Source organism: Fukomys damarensis, unplaced genomic scaffold, assembly GCF_012274545.1.
Source record: "Fukomys damarensis isolate Sample0158 unplaced genomic scaffold, DMR_v1.0_HiC HiC_scaffold_39, whole genome shotgun sequence".
NCBI lineage: Eukaryota > Metazoa > Chordata > Mammalia > Rodentia > Bathyergidae > Fukomys > Fukomys damarensis.
Window position 1 is genome coordinate 19664169 of NW_022900951.1, and position 13528 is coordinate 19677696.

At 40.3% G+C, this 13528-nt stretch overlaps 1 protein-coding gene across 2 annotated transcripts in view; it reads right to left on the reverse strand.

Moving 5' to 3' along the window:
• Positions 1-13528, reverse strand: part of Acot9 (acyl-CoA thioesterase 9) — a 26117-nt gene that overhangs the window by 7478 nt on the left and 5111 nt on the right. The window contains exons 2-8 of one of the 2 annotated variants that reach the window (XM_019204998.2): positions 10351-10448; positions 9034-9060; positions 7848-7893; positions 6014-6184; positions 5739-5776; positions 2643-2726; positions 2142-2245 (exon numbers count right to left, since the gene is read on the reverse strand). In XM_019204998.2, coding sequence (XP_019060543.1) covers positions 2142-2245; positions 2643-2726; positions 5739-5776; positions 6014-6184; positions 7848-7893; positions 9034-9060; positions 10351-10448 — 568 coding nt within the window. The remainder of the gene's footprint in view (positions 1-2141; positions 2246-2642; positions 2727-5738; positions 5777-6013; positions 6185-7847; positions 7894-9033; positions 9061-10350; positions 10449-13528) is intronic. The other variant, XM_019204999.2, reaches the window with a different exon arrangement.

The window sequence follows — 13528 nt, forward strand, 5'->3', positions numbered from 1 at the left end:
AAAAAAAAAAAAAAAAAAACCTTCCTGCACAAAATGTTAATAGTGTCCCTACTGAGAAATGTACCTAATAATATAATCATTTGAGTGGCTGTCACTCGACGTATGGTGAGCTCTGTGTGGATAAAGTCCACTTTTCCTCACATCTGTATACCCAGAACTCAGCACAAAGACTGGCAGATAGCAGCTAATCAATGTTTGCCAACGGATGAACAAGGCAGGTCATTACGGAGCACTACTAGAGCACCAACGCTGAAAGAAAGGAACTGTGTTTGCTCACTGCTCCCTGCTACACATGGATTAGGTACACAGTGATCAACTGCTAAGTGAATGTTACATGGATGATGTCAGGAAGTGGGCTGGCTGCCTCACACCCAGGGCCTGCTGGTGAAGAGCGTTTGCATACTGCAGGACAGAGGAGCATGTACCAGGAAAGAGGTCAGACAGAAGGTCCTGAGGCAGCAGCTCTGGGGAAGGAACAGGTGCTTTGAGTTGGGCAAATCAGGAAGTGATGAAGTGACGCAGAAGCACAGAGGGACCGTGGCCATGAGGAGCCAGGGCACAGGGAATTTCAGGCAGTGGAAAAAGAATAAGCAGCAAGACTCACTCGCTCCCGATTTCAGTTCTACTTTTTTTGTTGTTGTTTTTTTGAGACAGGGTCACACTATGTAGTTGAGACTGCCCTGGAACTCACTATGTAGCCCAGGCTGGTCTCGAACTCACAGCGATCCTCCTGCCTCAGCCTCCCGAGTGCTGGGATTACAGGCATGCGCCACCACGCCCGGCTCCTTCAGGCTTTTTATTATGAAAGCAGAAAATTTTCTTCCATTAAAAGGTAAAATGCTTCATAATTCCATGGCAGGAACAAATGCATCTGAACAATGGGTCTATTGAAGACCCTGGCATAACTTATTTAAGTTTTCCACAGCGAATCTTGGACATACCTTGAATATTTAATTTCTGTACTATTACTCTCTTTGGAGTACTTGTCAAATATGTCATTTGTTTATGAAGCTATTCTCAGTTTTGCTCGCTAGAGGGGGCTGGCTGTTCCTAACTGCCACCTAAATGGTGGTTACGGGTCCCATTGTGCCCCCTGGTAATATATGTGGAAGTCCTAACCCTCAGACCTATGAATGTGATTTTAATTGGAAAAGGGACAATTACAATAAAGAGGAGGTCATACTGAAGGAGGCTGAGCCCTTAACACAGTAAGGATTAGTATCCTACTAGGACACAAGAGACAGCCACAAGAGGAAAAGACCGTGTGATGATGGGGACAGAGACTGAATCAGGGCTACAGCTGCAAGCCATAGATTGCCAGCAAGCTGCAAGTAGCAAAGGTGAGGCAAGAAGGCTTCTCTCTGCAGGCTTCGGAGAGCATGGCCCTGCTGACACCTTGACTTTAAACTTAAAGCCACCAAACCAAGACAATAAATTTCTGCTATTTTTATGCCACCAATTGGGAGTACCGTGTGATAGTTGGTGGCAAAGCGACCCTAAGAAATGAACACAGTGATCAATCCCATGCATGTGGTTATGATTAGCTCTGGGGCATCACCCAAAAGCTGCAGTGTTGAACAAGCTGTCAGGAGGCGGGGTCTGCTTGGAGGCAGGTCACAGGGGCGTGACCTGGAAGGTTCCCACCCCGACTCCTCTCTTCCCTCTCTGCTTCAGCAGAGACCAGAGCCAGGACCGAAGCAGCTTTCCTCCGGCTAGGCCCTTCCACCATGCTGCTTCTGCCTTGGGGCGGCTGACCACTGACCCTAAGCCTAAATCAAATCAAATAAACTCTTCCTACTTTAAGTTGTGGGTGTTGGGCATTGTGTCTCAGCAACTAGGACTAAGACACATGTGTCACAGAACTCAGACTTTTGTGAAATGCTCCCAGGGAAAACCAGAAACAAGCACCTTTAACATGGAGTGGCATATGATTAGAAAATAATAAATATTAAAAGGTAAACATCAAACACTGTGTCAGTCTTTGGGAGGAGGATGTTACCCTACCATCTGTATGACATGAACTTTCAATGATTTATCTAGAAGTGGTGACCTCTGAATAGATACGTAAATAAAACTATTCTCCCACTGAGATTAGCTGGTTGTATGTGACAATACTGGACAATCTTCAGGTGCATATATACCTGGAACATCTGCATCTTCACTTCCATGGATGTCTTCCCAACCCAGCTAACATGGCCACTGAACTTAATGTCCTGTTCTGGGCTTAGGCTCTTCTTACACATATCTGTAAAAGAGAGAATCAGTCTGTGTCCAAACCATACTGAAAACTCTCTGTACTGTAAATGGACAATATCATTCAAAAATTTGTCAAATTCTACTACATTTCTATCTTGTCTTCAAAACTTGCATGACTTTTTTAACATACAAAAGAAATTTGCTATGTCTATTCAAAAACTGTAGACAGTGCCAAGCATATAAAAAACAAAACCAGAATCATGCAAAAATCCTTCCACAGAATTATAATAAATATCTTGATATAATGCATTCTAGATATTTTCACACACACACACACACACACATATACACATTAAAATTCCCTATAAAGGGGACTATTTCATCCAATCTCAATATCTTACAATTACTAAAACTTCCAGGTGTGCATAGAAATTGATACTGCTTACCAATCTTGTCCACCAGGGCTGTAACTATTGATAAAGGGGACATCTTAGTTGCATGATTTTTGGTGTGCATGTAGCAAATAAGAACTGTAGGAAATCAGGAGAATATCAAATAAGAGAAAAGCAAAATCATTTATCAACATTTGCGATTTTCTCCCTGAAATTCATAAAAAAATCTTGTCTTGAAGACCAATCCCTGATAATCTACCAGTGATCTAATCCTAGAACCAAATACTTTTAAAAACTGAAGTACTGTAATCTGGCGATCCTACCATCTGACTGCTACCTCACATTTAGAGTGAGTGAGAAATCCAAAACCCAAAGCCCAGGCCCACTACATGGCTTGTCACCACCCCACAGAGACACAGGGATTCAATAAGAATAAGAACGCAGTGTAAGTCTGACAGTAGCAAACATCTTCAGAAAAGAGAGCAAATCACAAGGACTCAGCTGTTTTCTTCCTAACTCTTTCCTAATCATGAAGCAGTTATTTCACTCCACTATCTCTCCTTCCCAGCACCACCCTTGGCTCCCACTTTGTGCCTTCATCTTCTGTACCCTCTGCCCATCTTAACAAACATTTCTATGTGCCAAACATGGTTCTATGCACATCAATTCATTTAAACTTAACATTTCTTCCCCATAATCCATTCAGATGTGTATCACCCACCCTCAAGGCAGGGTATAAATTCAGTAGTTATTTGTTTAGTGACAGCAAATCTTTCCATCCATGCACCTGCTATAGGACACAATAGAAGTGAAAGGCAAAAAAGTCCATTTAAAAGCCTTTCTGGGCTGGGGATTTAGCTCAGTGGTGTAGAGCTGGAATTGGAGCCACTATAACGGTAGGAACAGTGCAGGAATAAACCAAGCGGCCCTCAGAGAGATGGAGGGTAACCAAGGTTTATTGCACTAGCAGGTTCAGAGTTTGCCACTCCAAATTCTGAGCCCCAAGCAAGGATTATGCTATTCTTTTTATACAGAAGCTACAGAAGCAGAACAAAGGCAGTTACTCAAGCAATGACAGTTTGTAACTTAGCACATCTGGGTATTCCGGAAGAGAATCGGGCTCCCACAGAAACAGGATGTAGCAAAAACCATTACATATAGGAACAGAGTTGTCAGGGCAAAGCACAGCTGCCACGGGGAGGGGGAAAATTAAGGGGAAGGTGACAGCATTAGTTGTGGCCTTCAGTGTTTCATCTAGTACTTAAGATTTAGATTGTGTTAAATTTTGCCTTCCTCATCACTACCAGTAGAACCCAGCTGTAGAATGAGGAAGCAGACAGATGTAACGGTGTACACATGCACCTCAATTCCCCAGCTCTTCCACTGAGAACATGTGCAAGTGCTGACAGCCAGCAGCCTGCGTTCTCAATATCATTCTCCACTGAAAAGAACCAGGGCTCCTTGCAGTTGGCTGGCTGGAGCACTAGGCCAGGGAAGGAGCCTAGAATATGCCACTGTGCCAGAAAGTGAGGAAGTGCTCAGAGAATGCTAAGGATGTATTGAAAAAACAGAAACTAGCTTCAAAGGACTGAGGTGGTATGGGATGATTTGAGCATCCAAACAAAAGACAGTAACATATGACCTACTCAGTAAAATAGCAACCAGGAGCTGGGTGTGGTAGAGCACATCTCTTAATTCTGGCCTGGGCTGCACATCGAATTTCAAGGCCAGCCTGGACTACTTAGCAAGACCCTCTCTCAAAAAATAAGTAAATAAAATAAGAATTGCTGAGTCTACAGTGACTTAAAAATAGTAACTGACCCAGACATGGTGGCTCACACCTGTAATCCCAGCATTCAGGGAGGCTGAGACAGGAGGATCACAAGTTGGAGCACAACCTATTTACTGATTTAATGATTTTCTGGTTTCTCTTCAGATCGTATAAATCTTTCGCCTTTTACTTGCCACTGATTTAATGAGACCCTGACTCAAAAAGAGCTGGGCCTGTAGCTCCGTGCAAATCACTGGGTTCAATCTTCAATACCGCCCAAATAAAAAAGTATGTTGAGGGGCTGGATATGTAACTCAGTGGGAGCACACCTGCCTAGCATGTAGCATGCACAAGGCTCTGGGTTCAGCTCCCATCACTGCAAATAGTAATAACAATAAAAAGCCAAGAGTCTGATGAGGAAGGGGACATTTATAAGGGCTCACAGTACCTCCCTACAATGTATTTATTTACTACAAAGGGAGAAAGAATACAGAAATCTGGCAGACATCAATCACCTTCCTCAAGTGACCAAAGTTTACATCCTCAGTAACGGGACAAACAAACTCATGCACCACTTCGTGGGACGCAGTATGTACAGCACATCCCTTTGGTGACATCTTGCCCAAGATGGGGATTCAGAAGCTCATCAAGAGGAAGCAGCAGACAAATCCAAAAAGAGGGACACCACCAAAGAATTGGCCTGTGGCCTTCAAAAGTGTCAAAATCATGAAAGTCAAGGACAGATTAAGGAACTATTTCTGACATGACAGGTAAATGCAACATAGGATTCCAAATAGGATCTTCATGAGATAAAGGACCACTGGCAAAAGTTGAATGGGGTGTGAGGATTAGGCATTGGAACACATCGGTGTTGATCTCCTGACTTTGGCAGCTCTACTATGCTTACGTAGGAGAATGTCCTTCTTTATACGAAATACACATTAAAATATTTGGGTCTGACTTGGCATCGTGTCAGTAACTTACTCTCCCAGGATTCAGGGAAAAACAAGTCTTTATATTGTATCTGCAACTCTTTTGTAAGTGTAAGACTCTTAAAAAATTATCAGAGGGCTGCGGGTGTAGCTTAGTGGTAGAGCACATGCTTAGCATGCAAGAGGACCTGGCTTTAATCCTCTGTGACCAAAATAAAAATAAAAATTGTAAGAAACCTTATTCAGACTATTACTCCTTAAATAGGAATCTATGTCTACAGAGAGAAAATTAGGAAAATTCAAAGGTAGTAGAAGTCTTTCATTTTCTGTGCTTTTAGAAGATGCTCATCTGTGCAGTTTAAAGAGTAAAAAGGCTCTTTTCAGTCATAGGTTTCAATATATAACTAGAAGATGTATTAGGAATATTGCAAATAATAATACTAGTACCTCCTAAGCTGTCAAGGTCCTCAAGAATCCTGCCAAACCTATGAAATAAAGAAAACTGTAAGTTAAATAAAAATCATAATGATATTTATTTAAACATAAATAATGCACTTTGTGGTGAAGAAAATGTTCTAAAATTGATTGCGGTAATGGTTGCATAACTCTGTGAATATACCAAAAGCCACAGAATTGTACACTTTAAATAGGTGACTTGTATGGATTACACCTCAAAGTAGTTACTAAAGCAAATAACACAAATAAAAACAGTGCCACATTACCTTACAGTGTTTTGAACTGTCAAATATTTCTCTCGTAATTCAGGCTCACTGCCCAAAGGCAAGAGAACTTCGATGTAACTGTCCTTCATTCTCCTAGGGGGCAGACCTTCCTGAGACTTAGCCAAAAAACTGTGAAGTAACTTCCTTTCCTCCATCGCTCTCACATGGTCTCTGAGAAGAAAAAGCAGAACTTCATAAAACAAGAGCAATACTACCCCACAATTCTAGTGACCCAGGCCGCTCAGAAGCCCTCAGATGAGGAAAGTCTGGGTCAATTTCATCTTCTCCTCCTTCCCTCCCTTTGCAATCACCACTTGGTGAAATTGAACATTTGTGGTGATATTTTTTAAGACTTGCAGATGAGAAAAACGGAAATGATATAAATATTCCTGAATGGACCATATAGTCACCTTGATCAAAGAATAGGGTACTTAAAATCAAGTTAAAAGTAGAAAGATGGGCACAATAATATATAAAAATAGCCTCGGGCTGGGGATGCAGTGCCACACCCCTCCTCGGGAGAGGAGGAAAATGGACCATACTCAAGAAGTACCCAGCTCCTATCTATCTTCTTAAAGGCAGAACAAAACAACAAAAAGGAGACAGAAAGGGAAGACAAAGAAGAGAAGAGGAAGGTAAAAGAAAAAAAGAGAAAGGGATGGGGAATAAAATGGTGACAATATCATTAACTAAGATGTCTTAAGATTAATTTATGAAGTAGTATTCCCAAAAATGTTTAGCCCACTGAAAATATAATAGATAGAAGAACAGGTTAAATGGTACCAGGTAAACAAACAAAACCAATGGTCAAAACAAATGGTTTGGCCTCTTAAAAGCCAAACTCAAAGGGGAGACAGGTGTCAAGAATTGTCAATTGTTCCAGATTGGGGAGTCAGAACCACCAGGTGCATCATAAAAACCTATAATGGATCCTGATAGTCTTTAAAAAGCTATAGAAGATATTTGGAAAATAGCTTAAAAATGTGAATATGGTTGAGTAATATACTATTTAGGGGATTAGTATCAATTTCAATACACAAGAGAATGCCTTATTTATCCGAGATACACGAAGGCTGACTTTGTGATAGAAAAGAAAGTGTTTCTTTACTGGAGATGCATGCTAAAGTGTCAGGATGTCTATAACTTACTTAGAAATGGTTCAGTGCATATGTGTACACTGGCAAATACGGCAAAATGTTAACAAGTATTGAATCCAGATGGTGGGTACAGAGGTATTCATTCTTTTCTGTAAATTGAAGTTTTTCATATAAAAGACTTTAAAACATATCATTAGATAATTTGCACACCAACAACAGATTTTATGTCTAGTGATCACTTGTCCATTCTCTTACCTCATTTTAGCCAAGAGGATATAATTTTGTTTTACAGCAGGGAAATATTTAGCAAAACAGAAATATGGGAAACTTGAGTAACTGTCAATTGCAAGAGGTAATAAAGCAGTCAAGTTGCATAAAATAAAAAAAAAAAACAGGAGACTTGGGTTCAAATCCCAAACCCTGACTCTGAGTTTCAGTTTCATGCATAAAAGTGGAAGAGGAACACAGGCCATAAGCATGTCACAAGGTTTGTTATGAATTCAGTGACATAAAAATACATGAACAACTTTGAAAAATGCGGAATATGTATAAATCGTGGTATTTTCTGACAGCAGTGCATCAATTGATACATGTATTAAAATGTTGCTCTTTTTCCCCATGTAAAAATAATCTCTTGGTCCCTCTTCAAACACAGCTCTCCACCTGCCTTTCACCTGCACCTAACTACAGCCTCAGCCCATACTTTGGAGCTGGCAAACACACACAGGAGAGCATACCTCCAGTTTGTGGATGCGCCTACGATCTCCCGCAGCTTGTCCCGAACTGCAACAAAAATAAAGAAGTCACTCCGTGAAACAAAGACATGAAAACTGGATTACTGCAGTGAGTTCGAGCTAAGAAAAGTGAGTCATGTGCTCAGAAGATTTCAAGATTCATGCATTCCCATTTGCAACAAACAGCTCAGGGAAGGGACTGGGTCTCTGCTTCCTAAAAAGCTGAAACACCTATACAGTCTCCTTACTGCAGATGGAATGAATAGCTTTGAAGCAATCACTGGATTTTTTTTTTCTCCACAGTGAGGATCAAACTCAGGATCTCGCGCTTGCCAGGTAGGTGTGGCACTGCTGAGCTACATCCCCAGAATGTAATCGTTGGATTTTATATGAAGAAACAACAAAAAAAGAGTAAGTTCAATTATCCATTCAATGGGAGTGTTAGGAGTTGAGTGATTTTTCTCCTTTTTTTGGTCTTTTTGTTTGTTTGTTTTTGCAGTGCTAGGGATGGAATCCAGGCCCTTGCACATACTGGGCAAGTGATCTACCACCAGCCCTAAGTCCCATTATGATGAAGATAGTATGAATAGGACCCACCATCTTTTTTCTATTTTTTAAAGGACTTGGGATTGAATCCAAGGCCTTCACGCTGACCTACATCCCCAGCACTTTTGTGTTTTTTATTTTGAAACAAGGTCATGCTAAATTGCCTAGGCTGGCCTCAAACTTGCAGTCCTCCTGTCTCAGCCTCCCAAGGCACTGGGATGATAGGTGTGCACCACTACACCCAGCTTTTTAATGTTTTTATTCTGAGACAGCGTTTTACTAAATTGCCTGGGTTGGGCTCCAATTAGTAATCCTCCTGCCTCAGCCTCCAAAACTGCTGGAATTACAGACGTGTGCCACCACACCCAGCTTCTAGCCATCTTTTTGTAAGCAATATTAAATCAAATTACTTGTTTTAGAGAGTAATATTAATATCCAAATCTGAGTCTAATCATAACTGATTTCTCCCGTGTTTATACTATCCTAATTATTAAAAGAGCTTAAGCTAGAAAAATAAAGCAAAGACAAATAAAGATAAGGCAAAGAATACAATTTTAGTTAATGCCCACTGTGCAAGAATGAATTAGCTTAAAACAAAATGTAAGCACTTCACAGAAAAGTTGATACTAATTACCACACACACCATGATTCACATGTATAGGTGAACGTGCTATAAAATAAAGGGGAAATCAATTAGATAATCAGTAGTAATCCAAGATTAAAAATAAACCTACAGTATATTTCAACCAGTGATGATGTCACATTTTTTCCCTAGCATTTCAAAATATATATTCCAGTCATGGGAAATTACCTATAGCTACCCTTGGTCCTACAACAACTAAACAATTAAAATGAAATATAGTTAGATTAACATGCACTTTAACTTTTATGCACAACGGCTGATTTTTCTATCAAACAACTGTGCATACGTCACAAATGTGATGCACACACTTAATTAGTTACATCATAAAGAACTGCAAAAAATAACCATTAGTAAATTACTCTTATCTCTGACTTTTTCCTATTGCGTTCCTTAAATAATAGACACAAAATATCCCAAACTGTAAGCAAACTGCTGATGCTTGTTAATATAAAATGATTACTAGTTTAGTCAGTGTGAGAAGAGGTAGATATTGAGAGCCAAGAAAGAAGTAAAATTTTAAATTTTGTTTAACTGCAAAAAATAACCATTAGTAAATTACTCTTATCTCTGACTTTTTCCTATTGCGTTCCTTAAATAATAGACACAAAATATCCCAAACTGTAAGCAAACTGCTGATGCTTGTTAATATAAAATGATTACTAGTTTAGTCAGTGTGAGAAGAGGTAGATATTGAGAGCCAAGAAAGAAGTAAAATTTTAAATTTTGTTTTTACATTTGCTTTTTTGAGACAGGGTCACACTATGTAGTTGAGACTGCCCTGGAACTCACTATGTAGCCCAGGCTGGTCTCGAACTCACAGCAATCCTCCTGCCTCAGCCTCCCGAGGGCTGGGATTACAGGTGTGCGCCACCACACCCAGCCTAAAAAGCCACAATTTTAATTATAATGAATACTCCAAAATTGAGAAAGGCAATCCATAGTTTTCGTATCATATTAGCAAGTTAAATAAACTTCAATTTAGTATGGATTAACAAAACTATGGACTAGGAGTATTTAGGTGGTACAACTGACGAGCTTGGCTCTTCTGCATGCCTCTTCCGAGCCTTCCAAACCTACACACAGGAAGTAGACATCATTTCACTCAAAGAGCTCAGTTCCCAAGGCTCCAGGAACAATAGCTCGGACTCTGAACGGGTTTGTCCCGCAGTCATGCAGCTCTCTTGGTCACTTTAGAAATGAGATATTTAGAAATAGGTGGGCCTCATGACCCCTACAGCAACATTCTATGCACCTCCCAGCTCAAAGGAAAACAGGGGTTTGCACTGCACAGGTATGAAAAGGAAAATCCATGCTTGCCTTCCTGGATACGTAAGAGTCCCTGTCTCCCAGGGTCCTGGGGTCTTTGAGTCAGTCCTCGGCCACAGGGAAGCAGCCCCTTGCTCCAGGCAGAAAGTCTATAAAACAAGACAGAACACACTTCAGGCAGACTTTCCAGCAATCCCCAGCCCTACAGCTCCTCCAGAGTGTATGGCCACACCATCCCCTTAATATACTGTTTTTTTTTTAATGGTAGTACTGGATATTAGGGACTGAACCCAGAGCTTTTGCACTGAGCCACACCCCCAGCCCTTTCTACTTTTGAGACAGGGTCTCACTAAATTGCCCCACCTGGGCTTCAGCTTGCAATCCTCCTGCCTCAGTCTCCTAAAGTGCTGGGATTACATGTATGTACTACCATGCACAACAGTGTTTACTGTCTTATACAAGTCTGTAGTTGTTTCCCAAGTGTATATAGAAATTGCACGTAGGGGTATTCTAAAATCATCTCTCCTCTAGAGTAAACATTTCTTGAGAACAGAGACCAATTATATAATTATCTACAAAAATAAACAAAAGATATGAACCAGGTTTAGTGGATTTAATCTTGCTCCTTCTATTTTATTGGTTTCAGAAGCCCAGAATTGATTGAGTAAACAAGCTGGCAAATGAATTATGAACATTTAGTTTGTTCTTTATTATCACACCCCATTTCCTCAATAAGTCAGTAACCCAATTATAAATAAACTGTCTTTGAACACTGAATTAGCCTCTTGTAGATTCAAAGAAAGTACTTATTAGACTTAAGTAGACATTTCCTAGTTCCCTAATAGATAAAATAAAAGCTATGCGCCCATATGTGCCTAACCTATCCTCTCAAAATAAGTTGTTTTAAGTTGATCTTGGTTCACTACTGTTCACATGTGGATTCCTCTAAGCACACACTGTCACATCAGGTATAACAAACATACATATATTAGGCATTAACAACTGGATCTGTGACAGCACAATTAAAGAAGGTGAGGCACTGAGGGGGTCAGGAGTCCAAATACTGTCCCTCATTCAAGCTCAGTATACTAGTAAATTCTTACTACCTAATGCAAGGATAATGACTAATCAACAATTGATCAGTCAGCATAGTGGCACACACCTATAGTCCCAGCACTCAGGAAGCTGAGGCAGGAGTATCACCGTGAGTTCAAAACCATTCTGAACTAACACTGAGACTTTGTCTCAAAACAAACAAACAAAAAAATCCATCAGAAAAAGTTAGTAAAAATAGTCTGTAAAATCTATGGGTAGTTTTGACACTGCGTGCTGAGAGAATAAATCCTCACCTTCCACTACAACAACTTATCTAACTGCAAAGACAGTGGGTAATGGAGATCTGTAGCCATCCAGTCGTCTCATTTGGCTGTGACACAGTCGCTGCCTGTCCCGGGGGACTAAAGTGCTTGCTAGAGAGCTTTGGGTTTTGGCTTTAGATTTATTCTTCAATCTCACAGCTAACAAGCCACTATCCTACTTTGGCTTTATTTTTTCACACTATTTTCTTCCATTTCTATACTTTTGTACCTAAATTAATACTCCAGTCTTCTTTTTCTTTCTTCCTTTCTTACTTTCTTTCTTTTGGTACTGGGATCAAACTCAGGTCCTTGTGCTTGTGAGGCAGGTGATGGAACCACTGAACTAAATCCCCAGCACTCTTTTTTGGTTATTCCAGATAGGATCTCATGATGTACTTCAGGCTGGACTTGAACTCACTATGTAGCCCAAACTGGCCTCAAACTCATGGTGATCCTCCTGCCTTGGCCTCCTGAATGCTGGAATTATAGCATGCAACACCATGCCCAGCACTTTCTACATTTTCTGTAGGTTCAAATCTCTTACTGAGAGAAGTAGGTTATGTATTTGTTCATCTTGCCATCTAAGAAACTTTCACTCTACAACTGAATATATGTGGCTTTATTTTTTTTGTTTGTTTTGAGCCGGGGTCTCGCTTTATGATCAGGCTGGCCTTGAACTCACAGGGATACTCCTGCCTCAGCCTCCCAAGTTATACATGGTTTTAAAAGAAGGCACTGGAGGAACAGATAACACACTAGGAAAAAGCTAATACATTTCAATTGCTACCATTCACTGAAAGAGCAAAAAAAAAAAAAATCACCTCCTCAATACATCAGTTAATAGGGGCCAGGTATGTAGCTCAGTGCAGCACCTGCCTGGTAAGCCTGAGGCCCTGAGTTCAATTCCCAGTACCCTCCCCCCAAAATACATAGTTAATAATTATAACAGATGCAAAAAATAAATGCAGTAACTGAATACACTATAAGAAACAATGAGCTAATAGATATTGATTAGCTTGATGTGGCCATTTCAGAATATGCACATCTATCAAAATACTGTATTAAATGGTAAATATATATAATTTTTACATGTCAACTATACCTTTATAAAATAAATTATTTCTTAAAAGAAATGGGATCTAGGGCGTGGTATTTAGCTCAGTGGCACCATGCCTGCCTCATAAATGCAAGGTGTGGAGTTTGATCCCCCGTACCACAAAAAAAAAAAAGAAATGGGATCATTCTGAAGAGCTAAGTACTTTGAATGCTTACAGGAGTTAACAGGAGCAATATAACCAATCTCACATATTTGGGTAAATACACATAGACACAGGAATTTCGATTTTGTTACCCTAATAAGAACCTTTTTCTAAAGAGTGATGAAACCATTCCTGCTGTCTATATGAGGGGCCACCTGGTAGAGTCTGCACATGAGGTGAGTGACCTTGGGCCAGTTGTCTGCCCTTGCTTCATCTCAATTTCCTCATCTGAAAAATGGTAATCATAACAGTACCTGATACACAGAACTGCCACAGGGACAAGAACATAACTTTTCTCTACAATTTGCTACCCTTCTACTAACAACCTGATAAAAACTGCAACCTTCATGCCAGCAGTGACAGGAATACATTTCTGCTGCCACACAAAATGGCAGCACTATTTCAGGAGGTTCATACACCAAACCCATTGGTAACTCCATCGACTCCAACATGAAAATAATTCTCATTAGAGCCAAGAAACTGAGGCTTAATTTTAGATGATCACACACAGACACACCAATCAACTAGTGCACTGACATTCCAGCCAGAACCCAGTTCTTCTGATTCTCCCACCAAACACACACACACACACACACACACACACACACACAC